This window comes from Emys orbicularis, chromosome 2, assembly GCF_028017835.1.
Source record: "Emys orbicularis isolate rEmyOrb1 chromosome 2, rEmyOrb1.hap1, whole genome shotgun sequence".
In the NCBI taxonomy this organism is placed as follows: Eukaryota; Metazoa; Chordata; order Testudines; family Emydidae; genus Emys; species Emys orbicularis.
Window position 1 is genome coordinate 299,619,771 of NC_088684.1, and position 18,287 is coordinate 299,638,057.

Consider the following 18,287-nt stretch of genomic DNA (forward strand, 5'->3'; position numbering starts at 1 on the left):
CGGGCGCGGGGATCGGCGGGGCTGGGTACCGGTGGAGGCTGGGCGCGGGGATCGGTGGGGCTGGGTACGGATGGAGGCCGGGCGCAGGGATCGATGGGGCTGGGTACCGGTGGAGGCCGGGCACAGGGATTGGCGGGGCTGGGTATGGGTGGAGGCCGGGCGCGGGCGGGGCTGGGTGCGGGTGGAGGCCGGGCGCGGGCGGGGCTGGGTACCAGTGGAGGCCGGGCGCAGGGATCGGCGGGGCTGGGTACGGGTGGAGGCCGGGCGCGGGGATCGGCGGGGCTGGGTACGGGTGGAGGCTGGGCGTGGGGATCGGCGGAGCTGGGTACGGGTGGAGGTTGGATGCGGGGATCGGCGGTGCTGGGTACGGGTGGAGGCCGGGCGCGGGGATCGATGGGGCTGGGTACCAGTGGAGGCCGGGCACAGGGATCGGCGGGGCTGGGTACAGGTGGAGGCCGGGCGGGGCTGGGTACGGGTGGAGCTGGGCGTGGGGATCGGCGGGGCTGGGTACGGGTGGAGGCTGGGCGTGGGGATCGATGGGGCTGGGTACCGGTGGAGGTTGGATGCGGGGATCGGCGGTGCTGAGTACGGGTGGAGGCGGGGCGCGGGGATCGGCAGTGCTGGGTATGGGTGGAGGCCGGGCGCGGGCACTGAAGACCAGCAGAGGCTGGGTTGGCATCTGGAGACACAGGGCAGGGGCCCGTAGCTCACGGCGGGGGCGTCGCAGGGGCCCGTAGCGCACGGCGGGGGCGTCGCAGGGGCCCGTAGCTCATGGCGGGGGCGTCGCAGGGGCCCGTAGCTCACGGCGGGGGCGTCGCAGGGGCCCGTAGCGCACGGCGGGGGCGTCGCAGGGGCCTGTAGCTCACGGCGGGGGTTGTGCCATGACCCCGGGCCGGGGGGGGTGGGGGGAGGCTCACTGCAGCCTGTGATTTGCCCCTTAGTGAAGCTGTTGTGTTGCCAGTGGCCCCTCAGCTCATGGCTGGGCCTGGGCCGGGACCCCAGGGCTGCGCGGCCTCCATCCACTGGCCCAGGGCGTCCCTGCAGCTGGGGCCTGGCGTGCGGCAGAGCTGGGAGCCAGGCCCCACAGCACAGGCCGGGGCCCAAGGCCTGCTCAGAGCATCAGCCTGGGGGCAGAAACCCCTGGGGCTCGGGCCCCCCTCGGCCTCTGCTTCACGCGGGGCCTGGAGATGCCCCAAGTGCGTCGTGCCTGGCAGCAGTGAGAGGAGCTCCGGCCCCCCTGCTCCCCAGTTCCCTGCCCCCCTGCTCCCTGCCCCTCCTGCTCCCCAGTTCCCTGCCCCCCCGCTCCCTGTCCGTTGCCCCTTCCCCTCCTGCCCCCCTGCACCCTCCTGCTCCTTGCCCCTCCGCTCCCTGCCCCCTTTACACCTGCTCCCACCCCCTCCTGCACCCCAGTTCCCTGCCCCCCTGCTCCCTGCCCTTCCTGCTCCCCAGTTCCCTGCCCCCCCCGACCCCCTGCTCCCTGCCCGTTGCCCCTTCCCCTCCTACCCCCCAGCTCCCTCCCTACTGCACCCTCCTGCTCCCTCCCCCTCCTGCTCCCCAGTTCCCTGCCCCCTGCTCCCCAGTTCCCTGCCCCCCACCCCTCTGCCCATTGCCCCTTCCCCTCCTGCCCCCTCCTGCTCCTTGCCCCCCGCTCCCTGCCCCCTTTACACCTGCTACCTCCCCCTCCTGCCCCCCAGTTCCCTCCCCGCTGTCCCCTGTCCCCTCCTGCTCCCTGCCCCCCCCCCCCCGCCTCCTTTACACCTGCTCCCTCATCCTCCAGACCCTTCATTCTCCGGCTCCTCTTCACCCCTGCTCCCTGCCCCCTCCCGCTCCTGCTCCCTGCCCCCCTCCTCCCCCCTTCCACTCCTACCCCTCTACTCCCTGCCCCCCTTTCCTCCCTCTGCCAAAGCTGGCAGGCTGCGGGCTGTGGGACAGGGCTCAGGAGGGGTCTGTGGGGTGGGGCTCCCGGCTTGCAGTGCGAATGGGCCTGTGCCCCAGCCTGCCCTCACGGCTGCACCGGCCTGCGCTGGCTGGGGACTCCGTCCCACTCGCTGCCCTGCTGCGTTTCTCTTGGCGCATGCTCTCTCTTTCGGGGCCTCGGGGCCAAGACAAACCTGGCTGGAGCCTCCGCCCTATGAGCAGCCGGCCCCTCTGTTTTCCTTTGCTCGCTGCCTCTGCCCTCCTGCCGCCCGGCCTGGCCAGCGCCCGCCTCCCCCTGCCCGGGAGCCGGAGACCTCGCCCCACACAGCACAGCTGCCCCTCCGCAATGGGGGAGCCACAGCACACTGGGTCCCATCCGCAGGCGCCCAGAGTGCGGCCTGCTCTGGGGCGGGGCCCAGGGCAGTGGGGGCGGCTGGGGTTCCCCGGGCTGCGAGCAAAGGCAGGAGTCTCCTTTCCCCTGCCCTGCCGGAGCTTTGACAGACCCAACCGGCTCCCGGAAGCCCCCTCTCCAGAGCTGGTGCTGGAGACCTGAGCTGGGCTCCTGCGGCCGCCGGGGGCCTGGATGGGGGCTTGGTGATGGGAGAGACACTGGACCAGGCACGGCCCCTCGGGGGCACCCTGGGGACCTTCGCTCTGCAATGGGGACAGGGAGTTACGCCCCCTGGGCACAGGGGTGGGGGAGGGGAGAGAAGTCGCCCCCCCCAGTGCACAGGGCTGGGGGGAGGGGAGGGAAGTCCGTCCCCCCCCGGGCACAGGGGTGGGGGAGGGGAGAGAAGTCGCCCCCCCCAGTGCACAGGGCTGGGGGGAGGGGAGGGAAGTCCCCCCCCCCCGGGCACAGGGGTGGGGGGAGGGGAGAGAAGTCGCTCCCCCCCCCCCGAGCACAGGGCTGGGGGAGGGGAGGGGAGTCGACCCCCCGGGCACAGGGGTGGGGGGAGGGGATGAGTACAGGGCTGGGGGGAGGGGACTCGCCCCCCTGGGCACAGGGCTGGGGGAGGGGAGTCGCCCCCCCTAGGGCATAGGGCTGGGGGAGGGGAGGGGAGTCGCCCCCTGAGTACAGGGCTGGGGGGAGGGGACTCGGCCCCCGGGCACAGGGCTGGGGGAGGGGAGGGGACTCGTCCCCCGGGCACAGGGCTGGGAGTGACTCCGGGGGGAGGGGGAAGCCATGCCAAGGCCCAGGCTGGCGTGGCTGTATGTGACCCAGGCCCCTCCTCTGCTCTTCCCTCTGCCCAGGTGATGCTGCCCCGACATTTCATTCTGGGCCCGAGTGAGAAAGAGAAGGGTTAACGGGGCCGGGCACCAGCCACTGGCCTGCACCATGAGCCGCTCCCAGGTTTCCTCCGGGATTCACCACATCGTCTCCTCTGCCTTCGAGAGCGTAAGTAGGAGGCTTGGACGGCTGGAGCCGCCCCGGGACCACAGGGCAGAGCCAGCGGCCGAGCGGTGGGGCCTGCGAGCAGAGCCTGGGGCAGCTGCCATCCAGTGTTTTCGCTGGGACTGGGCCCAGCAAGCTCAGCTCTGGGACCTGTATCCTCTGGCCTGGCTGGCAGGGTCACCCCATGCCCTGCGGAGGGGTGAGGATCAGCCCCAGAGAGGGCTCCTGTCATGAACCCACAGGCTCAGGGTTGCGCCCCCAGCTTTGGGACGGTCTCTGGGAGGCCCCTTCACTGGGCCAGCCCCCCTGGGGGTCCCGCTCTGCCTCCAGGGTGAGCCACACGGCCTCACCGCCCCCTAGACTGGCCCTCTGGGCCTCCAGCCTCTCCCCCCGCCCCGAGCTCCGGGCAGCGAGTCCCCTGGAGACACCCCTGAGGGAGACTCGGCCGCTCGCAGGGATCAGGGCCCCTCGCCCAGCCCCGGCAGGGACACTCCCAGTGCGGGCACAGCCGGGGTCAGTCGTTAGCGGGCGCTCGGCCTAGGGGCCTTAGGGCAGCCCGGGGCAATGAAGGGTGAAGCAGGGTCTGTCCTGGCCAGCCCCGAGCCCAGCCCGGCTGTGGGGAACCCTGGGGTCTGGCTCCGTCTGTCTGTGCGGCCTCGTTGGTCAGACTCCAGGTGAGAGCCCGACTGCTTCCCGCGACCCCATGTAACCCCCCTCCCCCCTCCCAACCCTGGGTTCTCTGCCGGGGATCCTTGTCCAGCCCCCCTGTGTGTGTGTGGGGGGGTCCATTCCCCTTGGGGGCGGGGGTTGCCGGATGTCCATGTCCGGGTGACTGGATTTGCCATTGTCTCACTGAGATGGGGACCAGGCCCAGCCAGGGGAACCCGCGCCTGTGTCTCAGCCGGCCCTGGGAGCAGACAGGCCCCTCCCCCCCGGGCAACAAGGCAGCGTATGCGGAAACTGAGGCACAAACGGCTTTCATAAAAATATTACCAAATATTCCCACTTGGTCACAGCTCCCCCTGTGCTGCGTGGCCGGGTGTGTGGGGCTCCCCTCCCCCCATTCTGTGGGGCCCAGCTCTGCTATGGGGTGGGTTTGTGTGGCCGTTGGCCTTTCCCCCAGGCTGATGTGTGGCCTGGCAGCTGCCCCACATATCTCTTGAGCCTCCTTGATGGCAGAGCCCCTTGACCCCCAAGCTGCTGGCTTAGTTCTCCATTGCAACCAACTCACCACAGCAGCACCTGGGGGAGGGGGGGGCAGAGGGTACAGGGCTGTGTGCTGGGGGGGCAGGGGGTACAGGGCTGTGTAGGCAGCAGGGGGTACAGGGCTGTGTGCTGGGGGGGGCAGAGGGCACAGGGCACAGGGCTGGGGCTCTGCTCTGGCCTGGCACTGGGGGGCTGTGCTGGGGTCTCTGTGAGGATGTGGGCAGGGCTGGGGGGCTGTGCCGGGGGGCTACGGGCCGTGTTTCACTCTGGGCAGCCGGGGGCTCGGTTCGGCGTTTGCCTGGAGCCCCCCCCCGCGTTGCTGGGCCCCGCTCTGGCTCGTGGCTCTGTCGCTTGCCGCGCCCGGGCACCTGCCCCGCACGGAAGCTGCTTGCCGGGTTACCGCCGCGGCACGTCTGCAGGTAGCAGGTTAATGATTCACCCTGCGAGCCCAGCCACTGGGCGCCTGGCCTGGGCCGTTGGGCCGGGTCCCCATTGCCGAGGCAACAGCCGGCACGTGATGCGGGTTGGGGCTGCCGCGCGCCCTCCTGCCCCTCCGGCCTCCTGTGGGCAGCTCCTGCTCCCATGGACTTTCTGCTGGGCTGCCAGGTAGGACGCGCCTGGGCCTGGGCCCGGGAGAGGAGCTGCAGCTCCTGGCACACACCGTGCTGTGGGGCTGGCCGGGGAGCCCCAGGGCAGGGCTGTGCCCACAGGGTCTCTCTACACCTCTGTGCCCGGCCCCGGGGCCCACCCTCCCCAGAGACCGGCCAGGGGCAACAGCACAAGGCATGTCCAGCCCCCCAGCACTGGGGGCTCTAGGGCTACGCTGGCTGGGGGCTGCTTTGGCCTGGGCGAGCTGACGGCAGGGACCGGCTGGGCTAATGGATGGGGCAGTGAGACAGGAAGGGAAAGGGGGAGGGGCTGGGATGTGGGGCAATGAGGAGAGGTGGGACAGCAGGGGAGGATGTGGGGCAGAATAGTGGAATGGGCAGTGAGGGTGTGGGGCAGGCAGTGGGGCTGGGGGCTGGGCAGGGCAGTGAGGATGTGGGGCAGGCAGTGGGGCTGGGCTGGGCAGTGAGGATGTGGGGCAGGCAGTGGGGTGGGCAGAGCAGTGAGGATGTGGGGCAGGCAGAGGGGTAGGCTGAACAATGAGGATATGGGGCAGGGCAGTGGGGCTGGGCTGGACAGTGAGAATGTGGGGCAGGCAGTGGGGCTGGGGGTTGGGCAGGGCAGTGAGGATGTGGGGCAGGCAGTGGGGTGGGCAGCGCAGTGAGGATGTGGGGCAGGCAGTGGGGTGGGCAGAGCAGTGAGGATGTGGGGCAGGAAGTGGGGTGGGCAGAGCAGTGAGGATGTGGGGCAGGAAGTGGGGTGGGCTGAACAATGAGGATATGGGGCAGGGCAGTGGGGCTGGGCTGGACAGTGAGAATGTGGGGCAGGCAGTGGGGCTGGGCTGGGCAGTGAGGATGTGGGGCAGGCAGTGGGGTGGGCAGTGCAGTGAGGATGTGGGGCAGGCAGTGGGGTGGGCAGAGCAGTGAGGCTGTGGGGCAGGAAGTGGGGTGGGCAGTGAGGATGTGGGGCAGGCAGTGTGGTGGGCTGAACAGTGAGGATATGGGGCAGGGCAGTGGGGCTGGGCTGGACAGTGAGAATGTGGGGCAGGCAGTGGGGCTGGGCTGGGCAGTGAGGATGTGTGGCTGAGCAATGGGGTGAGCTAGGCAGTGAGGATGTGGGGAAGGCAGTGGGGTGGGCAGGGCAGTGAGGATGTGGGGCAGGCAGTGGGGCTGGGGGCTGGGCAGGGCAGTGAGGATGTGGGGCAGGCAGTGGGGCTGGGGGCTGGGCTGGGCAGTGAGGATGTGGGGCAGGCAGTGGGGTGGGCAGTGAGGATGTGGGGCAGGCAGTGGGGTGGGCAGAGCAGTGAGGATGTGGGGCAGGAAGTGGGGTGGGCAGGGCAGTGAGGATGTGGGGCAGGCAGTGGGGTGGGCAGAGCAGTGAGGATGTGGGGCAGGAAGTGGGGTGGGCTGAACAGTGAGAATATGGGGCGGGGCAGAGGGGCTGGTCTGGGCAGTGAGGATGTGTGGCTGAGCAATGGGGTGAGCTAGGCAGTGAGGATGTGGGGCAGACAGTGGGGTGGACAGGGCAGTGAGGATGTGGGGCAGGCAATGGGGTGGGCAGGGCAGTGAGGATGTGGGGCAAGCAGTGGGGCTGGGGGCTGGGCAGGGCAGTGAGGATGTGGGGCAAGCAGTGGGGCTGGGGGCTGGGCAGGGCAGTGAGGATGTGGGGCAGGCAGTGGGGTGGGGGAGGTTGGGGTTGCGGTGGGGATGGGGTCACTGAGTGTTGCAGCTGATTCAGGACAGCAGGGGTCGTTTGGGGACACGGCAAGGACTGGACGGGGAGGTCGGGGGTCACTGCGGGGGTGGGATGGGGAGGTCGGTGTCGTGGTGCAGAGGTCGGGGAACACAGCGGGGGTTGGGCAGGGATGTCGGGGGTCGCAGTGGGGTGGGGCGGGGAGGTCGGGGGACACGGTGGGGTGCGTTGGGGATGGTGAGGAGTGAGGGGGATGGAGGGGGTCGCAGTGGGGTGGGGCGGGGCGGGGAGGTCAGGGGACACAGTGGGGTGCGTTGGGGATGGCGAGGAGTGAGGGGGATGTCAGGGGTCGCACTGGGGGGGGCGGGGATGGCGAGGACTGAGGGGGATGTCGGGGGTCGCAGTGGGGTTGGGCGGGGAGGTCGGGGGACACAGTGGGGTGGGTTGGGGATGGCGAGGAGTGACTGGGATGTCGGGGGTCACAGCGGGGGTTGGGCGGGGATGTCGGGGGACACGGTGGAGTGCGTTGGGGATGGCGAGGAGTGAGGGGGATGTCAGGGGTCACAGCGGGGTTTGGGCGGGGATGTCGGGGGACATGGTGGGGTGTGATGGGGATGGAGGGGGTCGCAGCGGGGGTTGGGCAGGGATGTCAGGGGACACCGGTTGCATTGGGGATGGCGAGGTGTGAGGGGGATGGAGGGGGTTGCAGTAGGGTGGGGCGGGGAGGTCGGGGGACACGGTGGGGTGCGTTGGGGATGGTGAGGAGTGAGGGGGATGGAGGGGGTCGCAGTGGGGTGGGGCGGGCGGGGAGGTCAGGGGACACAGTGGGGTGCGTTGGGGATGGCGAGGAGTGAGGGGGATGTCAGGGGTCGCACTGGGGGGGGCGGGGATGGCGAGGACTGAGGGGGATGTCGGGGGTCGCAGTGGGGTTGGGCGGGGAGGTCGGGGGACACAGTGGGATGGGTTGGGGATGGCGAGGAGTGACTGGGATGTCGGGGGTCACAGCGGGGGTTGGGCGGGGATGTCCGGGGACACGGTGGAGTGCGTTGGGGATGGCGAGGAGTGAGGGGGATGTCAGGGGTCACAGCGGGGTTTGGGCGGGGATGTCGGGGGACATGGTGGGGTGTGAGGGGGATGGAGGGGGTTGCAGTAGGGTGGGGCGGGGAGATCGAGGAGTGAGGGGGATGGAGGGGTCAATGTGGGGTCCGGGCAGGGTGGGGAGGCGGGAGGGGCTGCACATCAGGTCCTCGCAGGGACAGTGATCAGGGGGCAGCACTGGCAGGCTAGGGGCAGTTGTGCCGGGCAGGGGGCGCTGCCTTCCTCCCACAGCCCCCAGGCAGTCCCCCTCTGCACCCCGCTTTGGGAAGGGCCATGTCCCGGGGGACACTCTCCATCCAGGGCCGGGGGTGGGGGTCAGGACCCACAGACTGCCTCCTCGCTTGGCTAGTGCCCACGCCAGGCTCCAGGAGAAGGGGGGGCCTGCCCCCCAGCACAGCACCCTTGGGAGAAGGGGGCCTGTCCCCCATAGCACAGCACTCCTGGGAGAAGGGGGCCTGTCCCCTATAGCATAGCACAGCACCCCTGGGTGAGGGGGGCCTGCCCCCCAGCACAGCACCCCTAGGAGAGGGGGGCCTGCCCCCCAGCACAGCACCCCTGGGAGAGGGGGGGCTTGCCTAGCATAGCTGGGGCGAGGGGGACCCTGCACTCAGGCCCCAGTGGGGTGGGGGGCTCTGGGGCCCCTGCCCTGCCCCATGGGCGGGGGAGGTCCCGGGGCAGGCGTGGGACTCACCGGAGATGCTGGTGGGAGCCTGGGGGAGCCGCTCCGGCGCAGAGGGCACCTTCAGGCATGTGCCGGAGCTGGCGGCCGGCGGCCCTGGCGCGGGGAGCCTCCGTCAATATTTGGAGTGGCACCGAGGGAAGGAGCCGCCTGTCACCTCCCGCTGCTCCCGTCCCTCCCGCGGCCGCGACCTTCCCGGGTCGGCAGAGCCCCATAAAGCTCTGCGCCGGCTGCCTGGCTGCGGGGCCGGAGCGGGGCGCAGGCAGCAGCAGCTCGGCCCCGTCCCCCTCTGCCCTCCCCCCCCCCCCCCATGGCTCAGGTAGGAGAGGGGCAGGGCCCCCCGGCACCTCGCTCCGTCTGCTCTCCCTCAGCGTGAGGGGCAGGCTGGGCTCCATCGTGGGGAGGGGACGCTGAGCTCCATCGTGGGGAGGGGACGCTGAGCTCCATCACGGGGTGGGGGGGACTCAGGGCTCCATCACGGGGGGGATGGAGGAGAGCTGAGACATGGGGCTCCATCACTGGGGGGTGGGGGGCTGGAGGGGAGAGGAGATGTGTGGGGCTCGGTCGCCGGGGGGGGGAGGGGGAGACGAGACTTGTGGGGCTCGGTCGCTGGGGCGGGTCGGGAGATGAGACGTGTAGGGCTTGGTTGCTGGGCGGGGCTGGAGGGGAGAGGAGATATGTGGGGCTTGGTCGCTGGGGGGGAGACGAGACATGTGGGGCTCGGTTGCTGGGCGGGGGGAGGGGGAGACGAGACGAGACGTGTGGGGCTTGGTCGCTGGGCAGGGGGGAGTGGGGAGACGAGACGAGATGTGTGGGGCTCAGTCGCCGGGGGGGGAGACGAGACGTGTGGGGCTCAGTCGCTGGGGCGGGGGGGGAGACGAGATGTGTGGGGCTCAGTCGCCGGGGGGGGGAAGATGAGACGTGTGGGGCTCAGTCGCTGGGGCGGGGGGGGAGACGAGATGTGTGGGGCTCAGTCGCCGGGGGGGGGGGGGAGATGAGACGTGTGGGGCTCAGTCGCCGGGGGGGGGGAGATGAGACGTGTGGGGCTCAGTCGCTGGGGCGCGGGGGGGAGACGAGACGTGTGGGGCTCAGTCGCCGGGGGGGGGAGACGAGACGTGTGGGGCTCATTCGCCGGGGGGGGGGAGATGAGACGTGTGGGGCTCAGTCGCCGGGGGGGGGGGGGGATGAGACGTGTGGGGCTCAGTCGCCGGGGGGGGAGACGAGACGTGTGGGGCTCAGTCGCTGGGGCGGGGGGGGAGACGAGACGTGTGGGGCTCAGTCGCTGGGGCGCGGGGGGGAGTCGAGACGTGTGGGGCTCAGTCGCCGGGGGGGGGAGATGAGACGTGTGGGGCTCAGTCGCCGGGGGGGGGGATGAGACGTGTGGGGCTCAGTCGCCGGGGGGGGGGGGGGGGAGACGAGACGTGTGGGGCTCAGTCGCCGGGGGGGGAGACGAGACGTGTGGGGCTCAGTCGCCGGGGGAGGGGGGGGGAGACGAGACGTGTGGGGCTCAGTCGCTGGGGCGGGGGGGGAGACGAGACGTGTGGGGCTCAGTCGCTGGGGCGCGGGGGGGAGTCGAGACGTGTGGGGCTCAGTCGCCGGGGGGGGGAGATGAGACGTGTGGGGCTCAGTCGCCGGGGGGGGGGAGATGAGACGTGTGGGGCTCAGTCGCCGGGGGGGGGGGAGACGAGACGTGTGGGGCTCAGTCGCCGGGGGGGGGGGGAGACGAGACGTGTGGGGCTCAGTCGCCGGGGCGGGGGGGGGAGACGAGACGTGTGGGGCTCAGTCGCTGGGGCGCGGGGGGGGAGTCGAGACGTGTGGGGCTCAGTCGCCGGGGGGGGGAGATGAGACGTGTGGGGCTCAGTCGCCGGGGGGGGGAGATGAGACGTGTGGGGCTCAGTCGCCGGGGGGGGGGGAGACGAGACGTGTGGGGCTCAGTCGCCGGGGGGGGGGGGGGGAGACGAGACGTGTGGGGCTCAGTCGCCGGGGGGGGGTTGCTGCCCTGGTAGGGCGGGCAGAGCCGGGAGCAACGCTGCAGCCAGCCCCGCAGGTCCCCCCAGTGCCGGCTGTGCGGAGCCTGTGACCTGCCCAGCCTCGGTGCTGCCTGCGCTGGGCTGTGGGCCCCTTGGGGCCCGGACAGGGCGGGGGCTGCCAGGGGGCCGTGGAGGGGAGACCCCACAGGGCAGCCAGGCTGCTGCAGGAGATACGGTGCTGGACAGGCACCGACCCGGCAGTGCTGGCCCAATGCCCCAGTGCCGTGCTAGGGCCGCTGGGCTGCAGGGGGGGGCTCGGGGGGGGGGGGGCTCGGCAGGGGGCTGCAGGGCGGGGGCTCGGGGGGGCTCAGCGGGGGGCTGCAGGGAGCGGGGCGGGGGCTCGGCAGGGGGCTGCAAGGCGGGAGCTCGGGGGGGGCTCAGCGGGGGGCTGCAGGGAGCGGGGCGGGGGCTCGGCAGGGAGCTGCGAGGCGGGAGCTCGGGGGGGGGCTCAGCGGGGGGCTGCAGGGAGCGGGGCGGGGGCTCGGCAGGGGGCTGCAAGGCGGGAGCTCGGGGGGCTCAGCGGGGGGCTGCAGGGAGCGGGGCGGGGGGCTCGGCAGGGGGCTGCGAGGCGGGGGCTCGGGGGGGCTCAGCAGGGGGCTGCAGGGAGCGGGGCGGGGGCTCGGCAGGGGGCTGCGAGGCGGGAGCTCGGGGGGGGCTCAGCGGGGGGCTGCAGGGAGCGGGGCGGGGGCTCGGCAGGGGGCTGCGGGGCGGGAGGTCCGGGGGGGGCTCGGCAGGGGCTGCAGGGAGCGGGGCGGGGGCTCGGTGGGGGGTGCCGTATTGCAAGGATAGGGGGGCTCGGCGGGGGGCGCTGGCCCCAGGAAGGCTGGGGGTGGCTGCGACGGGGCACTGGGGCTGCGGCGCTGAGCTGGGGCTCTGCTGTGTTCTGTGTTTCCTCAGCCGGAGTCGGATGCCCTGGGCCCTGGCTCGCCCGCGGCGGCGGAGGACGAGGAGACCGACCTGAACAAGACGCTGGGGGTGGAGCGCTTTGAGGAGATCCTGCACGACTCGCACCCGCGCAACGGGGAGGAGGCCGGCCGCAGCTATGGCGAGGAGGATTTCGAGTGTGAGTGGGGGCAGGGCCGGGGCGCAGAGAACACGGCCCGGGGGGGCACCAGGCCGGTTCGTTGGCTCCTGGACGCCTGTGAGGAGAGGCTCTGGCCTGGCTGGGCAGCGCCTGTTGTCGCAGGGCGGCGCAGTGGGGGCAGCATGGGGGCAGGGCGTGGCGATGGGGGGCAGGGGAGGCGTGCAGGGTCTGGCCCCAGCTTGGTGCTCATGCCCACACCTACTGTTCCGCCCAGACCACCGCCAGTCGTCCCACCACATCCACCACCCCCTCTCCACGCACCTGCCCCCCGACGCCCGCAGGAAGAAGGGGGGGCAGAAGGGCAAGAAGAAGCGGCGTCGGGCGTCCATTCCAGGAGAGACCCCCACCATCGAGGAGGCGGAGGAGGATGAGGATGAGACCTGCGACACGGAGCCAGAGCGGTCGGCCGAGGACCTGCCCGGGGGGATCCAGGTACAGGGCTGGGGGCCCAGCAGGGAGCGGGAGGGGTCGGCTGGAGCAGCGAGGGGCGCTGGAGGCAGAGCACTGGTGAGGGGGCCCAGAGGAGTGGCTCTGGCTGGCAGGGCTGGGACCATGAGGGCAGGGCCCCCAGGCCCTGCTGCTGCCGGTGCCCCAAGCCGTGTCCCTTCTCAGTTCTTCTTGCAGGAGGACGAGGCTGCCGAGCGCTGCCCAGAGGAGCCCACGACCCCAACGTCTCTGCCAAGCTCCCCCATGGAGCTGGGGGGGGCTGCAGCTACGGACCCCAAGGGGGCCGGGTGAGTGAGCGTGTGGGGACCGGCTGCACGGAGCGGAGCGGCAGGGGTCTTGGCACGGGGTGCCTGGGCGCTGGGACTCAAGGGCTCCTCGGCAGCTCGTGGTGGGGCTGGGCTCTGCCCCACGGGGCTGGTGGCAGGGCCCAGCTCGGGACCCCAGCTCTGAGGCAGGTGTCTGTTCCAGCCCCAGGGCCGAGGAGGAGCGTGGGACCGATGGTCCCAGTGCAGACGAGCCCAGCTGCCCAGGCCGCCCCGTTCCCAAGTCCCAGCCGGGGCACCGGAGCTACAACCTGAATGAGAGGCGGCGCATCGGCAGCATGACAGGGGTGGAGCAGGCCCAGTACCAGAAGGTGCCCACGGACGAATCGGAGGCCCAGACGCTGGCCTCGGCCGACCTGGACTACATGAAGAGTGAGTGCCCCAGGCCCTGGGCAGGGGGGAAGGGGCGAGGGCCGGGGGCACGGCCCAGAGCTGGTCTGTGCGGATGGCGCAGGGACTGTCTCTGGGCTGGGCGTGTGCAGCCCCTGGCACAGAGGGGCGCTCATGTGGGATGGGCACATGGGTGTGACGGGAATTCAATCAGTGCAGCTCCTCACCAAGCCAGGCCGGGGGGACCACCCACAGGCTACGTGTCACCGGTACCCTGGGGGCCCAGAGTGGAGGGGCCAGCAGGCTCCATGGGGGGCCCAACAGCCTGACGCACCCCCACTCTGAGTGAGCCTCCCTGGTGGATCCCCTGTGCTGGGCCAGGGAAACTCGCTGCCCCCCCATACCGCCGCCCCCCATCGTTCTTACGCGGCACAGCCGCAGACAGGGTCCCTCAGCACCGCGGTCTGGGGCAGCCGCTGGGCAGCTCCGCCGCGTTTCCCCTGCAGGAGGTGGGCCTGGGCCTGGGGCCAGCCGGACAGTGGGGGCCGGTGTGTGATCCGGGCTCCCTCGCCTGCGCCAGCAGGAGGAGAAGCTGCAGCTGAGCAACGGCTCCAGCTTCCCCCGCGCCAGGCTCAGGGCCACTGCCCGTCTCCCCGCAGGCCACAGGTTCGAGGACGTGCCCGGGGTCCGACGGCACCTAGTCCGCAAGAGCGCCAAGGGCCAAGTCGTGCACGTCAGCAAAGACTACACGGAGCCGAGCGCCCGGCTCAGGAAACACAACCGGCAGCCGCACGAGGTGACTGGGGTGGGGCCGCGGGGGCAGGGGATGGGGGCTACAGGGGGTGGGATGGAGGGCTATATGAGGTATGGGGGGCAGAAGATGGGGGCTATGGAGTATGGGGGGCAGGGGATGGGGACTACAGCAGGTGGGGGGCAGGGGATTGGGGGCTACAGGGGATGGGGAGCAGGGGATGGAGACAGGTAGTGATCAACGGCTCAATGTTTAGTTGGCAGCTGGTATCAAGCAGAGTGCCCCAAGGGTCGGTCCTGGGGCCGGTTTTGTTCGACATCTTTATTAATGATCTGGAGGATGGCATGGACTGACTCTCAGCAAGTTTGCAGATGACACTAAGCTGGGGGCAGAGGTAGATACGCTGGAGGGTAGGGATAGGGTCGAGAGGGACCTAGACAAATTAGAGGATTGGGCCAAAAGAAACCTGCTGAGGTTCAACAAGGACAAGTGCAGAGTCCTACACTTAGGACGGAAGAATCCCATGCACTGCTACAGACTAGGGACCGAATGGCTAGGCAGCAGTTCTGCAGAAAAGGACCTAGGGGTCACAGTGGACGAGAACCTGGATATGAGTCAACAGTGTGCCCTTGTTGCCAAGAAGGCTAACGGCATTTTGGGCTGTATAAGTAGGGGCATTGCCAGCAGATCGAGGGACGTGATCATTCCCCTCTATTCGGTATTGGAGTACTGTGTCCAGGTGAGTACGCGTTACTACAAGAAGGATGTGGAAAAATTGGAAAGAGTCCAGCGGAGGGCAACAAAAATGATTAGGGGGCTGGAGCACATGACTTATGAGGAGAGGCTGAGGGAACTGGGATTGTTTAGTCTCCAGAAGAGAAGAATGAGGGGGGATTTAATAGCTGCTTTCAACTACCTGAAAGGGGGGTTCCAAAGACGACGGAGCTCGGTTGTTCTCAGTGGTGGCAGATGGCAGAACAAGGAGTAATGGTCTCAAGTTGCAGCGGGGGAGGTTTAGGTTGGATATTAGGAAACACTATTTCACTAGGAGGGTGGTGAAGCACTGGAATGGGTTACCTAGGGAGGTGGTTGAGTCTCCTTCCTTGGAGGTTTTTAAGGCCCGGCTTGACAAAGCCCTGGCTGGGATGATTTAGTTGGGAATTGGTCCTGCTTTGAGCAGGGGGTTGGACTAGATGACCACCTGAGGTCCCTTCCAACCCTGATATTCTATGATTCTACAGGGGGCAGGGGATGGGGGGTCATGGGGGGGATGGGTTCCATGAGGGGCAGGGGATCGGGGTTACAGGGGCCGGGGGCTGGGGTCCATGGGGGGGCAGAGGCTGGGGAATGGAGTGCCATGGGGGGCATGGGAAGGGGGCTCCAGGGGGCAGGGTCTAGGGGATGGGGTCCATGGGGGGGCAGGGGCTGGGAGATGGGCACCATGGGGGCCGGGGCCTGGGGTCCATGGGGGGGGCAGGGGCTGGGGAATGGAGTGCCACGGGGGGCAGGGGAAGGGGGCTCCAGGGGGCAGGGTCTAGGGGATGGGGTCCATGGGGGGGCAGGGGCTGGGAGATGGGCACCATGGGGGCCGGGGCTGGGGTCCATGGGGGGACTGGAATACATGGGGGGCAGGGGCTGGGGGACGGGCACCAGGGGCGCAGGGGCTGGCAGGCCTCCAAGGGGACCCCAGCCCCACCCCCTGAACCCCGCGGCCCCTGCCCCTGCCCCGGCAGGTCTTCGTGGAGCTGAACGAGCTGGTGGTGGACAAGAACCAGGAGCTGCAGTGGAAGGAGACGGCGCGCTGGATCAAGTTTGAGGAGGACGTGGAGGAGGAGACTGATCGCTGGGGGAAGCCCCATGTGGCCTCCCTGAGCTTCCGCAGCCTGCTGGAGCTGCGCAAGACCCTCTCCCATGGTAGGTGGGCGGGAGCAGCCCCATGGGGCAGGAGGCTGCAGCGGGGCGCAGCCCGGGGTGGGAGGTCCTGGCCGGGCCCGGCTGTGGCTCAGGGGGATGGCTGGAGCGGGGCAGCCCCTCGGCCTCTCTGCTCAGCCCTTGGCTCTGCCCCCAGGGGCCGTGCTGCTGGACCTGGACCAGAAGACACTGCCGGGGGTGGCGCACCAGGTGGTGGAGCAGATGATCATCTCGGACCAGATCCGGGCCGAGGACCGTGCCAACGTGCTGCGGGCGCTGCTGCTAAAGCACAGGTGAGCTGCCCGCGCGCCCCGGGGCCTGGAGAGGGAACTGCCCAGGCTGGCTCTGTGCGGCTGCTCGCTCCCTGCTGGGTCTCTGCGGGAGGGAGCCGTGCGCACACACCCAACCCCCTGGGGCCTCGAGCCAGGTGCCAGGGCGGCCCGGCTGTCCCGCTGGCGAGTGCCCGTTACCCGCCCAGGCATCACTTGGGGCAAAGCCCCAGGCTGTGCGTGGGTGGGGGGCGCAGGCCCTCCCTGAGCACCCCCCACCCACACCCGGTCTGAGAGCAGGCTGCAGACACCTGGGGCCCGGCAGGGCCCTGCCCCAGCGGCTTGGCCGGTTCGAGGGGGGCTCAGGGAGAAGGGGGGGTGGGGGAGAGTGGGAGACCCCGAGTCCCAGCGTGCAGCGCGCTGGCCGGCCGGAGAACGGCCTGCCGGGGCCCAGACTCCCTGGCGCGTGCAGGCGGCAGACCCTTCCCCTGGCTTCGTCCTGCAGCCACCCAAGCGACGAGAAGGATTTCTTCCCCCGCAACATCTCAGCTGGTAGCCTGGGCTCCCTGCTGGTGCATCACCACAGCGCCAACCACGTGGGCGAGGGTGGCGAGCCCACCGTCACCGAGCCCCTCATCGGCACCCACGCTGCCGAACACGAGGCCAGGGTCGAGGTGGAGCGGGAGGTGAGTGGGGGCCTGGGTGCTGCGTGCCCGTGTGCCCCCATCCTGCCCCCACAGGGCCCCTTATCCCCTTTCCTGAGCCTCTTGCCCCCCCTTGCTGAGCGCCACCGAGACCCCTTGTCCCCCTCCCTGATCCACCCAACCACTCCCCCGGGGCCCCTTGTCCCCCTTCCTGAGCCACCCAACCACTCCTCCGGGGCCCCTTGTCCCCCTTCCTGAGCCACCCAACCACTCCCCCGGGGCCCCTTGTCCCCCTTCCTGAGCCACCCAACCACTCCTCCGGGGCCCCTTGTCCCCCTTCCTGAGCCACCCAACCACTCCCCCGGGGCCCCTTGTCCCCCTTCCTGGAGCCACCTAACCACTCCCCCGGGGCCCCTTGTCCCCCTTCCTGAGCCACCCAACCACTCCCCCGGGGCCCCTTGTCCCCCTTCCTGAGCCACCCAACCACTCCCCCGGGGCCCCTTGTCTCCTTTCCTGATCAGTTTGTACAGCAGAGAGAGGTAAATAGTGGAGTCCCCAGGGACCTGTCCTGGGAGCAGGGCTGGTCAGCATCCTAAATGTGCAGATGATACAAAACTACTCAAGATAGTTAAGTCCCAGGCAGACTGCGAAGAGCTACAAAAGGATCTCCCAAATCTGGGTGACTGGGCAACAAAATGGCAGATGAAATTCAGTGTTGATAAATGCAAAGTAATGCACATTGGAAAACAATCTCAACTATACATATAAAATGAAGGAGTCTGAATTAGCTGTTACCACTCAAGAAAGAGATCTTGGAGTCATTGTGGATAGTTCTCTGAAATCATCCACTCAATGTGCAGCAGCAGTCAAAAAAGCGAACAGAACATTGGGAATCATTAGGAAAGGGATAGATAAAAAGATAGTAAATATCATATTGCCTCTATATAAATCCATGGTACGCCCACACCTTGAATACTGTGTGCAGATGTGTTCGCCCCATCTCAAAAAAGATATACTGGAATTGTAAAAGGTTCAGAAAAGGGCAGCAAAAATTATTAGGGGTATGGAACGGCTGCCGTATGAGGAGTGATTAATCAGACTGGGACTTTTCAGCTTGGAACAGAGACGACTAAGGCGGGATATGATAGAGGTCTATACAATCATGGCTGGTGTGGAGAAAGTGAATAAGGAAGTGTTATTTATCCTGTCACATAACACAAGAACTAGGGGTCACCAAATGAAATTAATAGGCAGCAGGTTTAACACAAACAAAAGGAAGTATTTTTTCACACAACCAGAGTCAACCTGTGGAACTCCTTGCCAGGGGATGTTGTGAAGTCCAAGACTATAACAGGGTTCAAAAAAGAACTAGATACATTCATGGAGGATAGATCCATCAATGGCTGTTAGCCAGGATGGGCAGGGATGGTGTCCCTAGCCCCTGTTTGCCAGAAGCTGGGAATGGGCAACAGGAGAGAGATCACTGGATGATTCCCTGTTCTGTTCCTTCCCTCTGGGGCGCCTGGCATTGGCCACTGTCGGCAGACAGGATACTGGGCTGGATGGACCCTTGGTCTTATGTCCTTAACCACCCAACCCACTTCCGGGAGCTCTTGCCCCTGTTTACCTTATCTCTGACACCCCGTCCCCACTCTGGGCTCTGCCCAGGACCCCTGGCCCTTGGCTCGGTGGCTTGGCTCCCGCCCCATGGCGGAGTGTTCACCTGTGTGCCCTGTCCCTGCCCCACAGCGAGAGAGCCTGAGCTCGGCACCCCCAGCTGGCATCACGAGGTCGAAGTCGAAGCACGAGCTGAAGCTGCTGGAGAAGATCCCAGACAACGCGGAGGCCACGGTGGTGCTTGTGGGTAAGGACGGGGGGAGGGGCGGGATAGCTGGGCAGAGGGGCCC

General features: G+C 68.8%; 1 protein-coding gene across 1 annotated transcript in view; it reads left to right on the forward strand.

Annotated features, from left to right (window-relative positions):
- The first annotated feature begins 3,253 nt into the window (after positions 1 to 3,253).
- The window catches only part of SLC4A2 (solute carrier family 4 member 2), a 29,304-nt gene continuing 14,270 nt past the window's right edge, over positions 3,254 to 18,287 (forward strand). Inside the window, exons 1-10 of the mRNA XM_065400009.1 lie at positions 3,254 to 3,313; positions 11,519 to 11,684; positions 11,920 to 12,137; positions 12,318 to 12,439; positions 12,621 to 12,847; positions 13,465 to 13,601; positions 15,290 to 15,470; positions 15,625 to 15,760; positions 16,242 to 16,422; positions 18,130 to 18,244. Coding sequence (XP_065256081.1) covers positions 3,254 to 3,313; positions 11,519 to 11,684; positions 11,920 to 12,137; positions 12,318 to 12,439; positions 12,621 to 12,847; positions 13,465 to 13,601; positions 15,290 to 15,470; positions 15,625 to 15,760; positions 16,242 to 16,422; positions 18,130 to 18,244 — 1,543 coding nt within the window. The remainder of the gene's footprint in view (positions 3,314 to 11,518; positions 11,685 to 11,919; positions 12,138 to 12,317; positions 12,440 to 12,620; positions 12,848 to 13,464; positions 13,602 to 15,289; positions 15,471 to 15,624; positions 15,761 to 16,241; positions 16,423 to 18,129; positions 18,245 to 18,287) is intronic.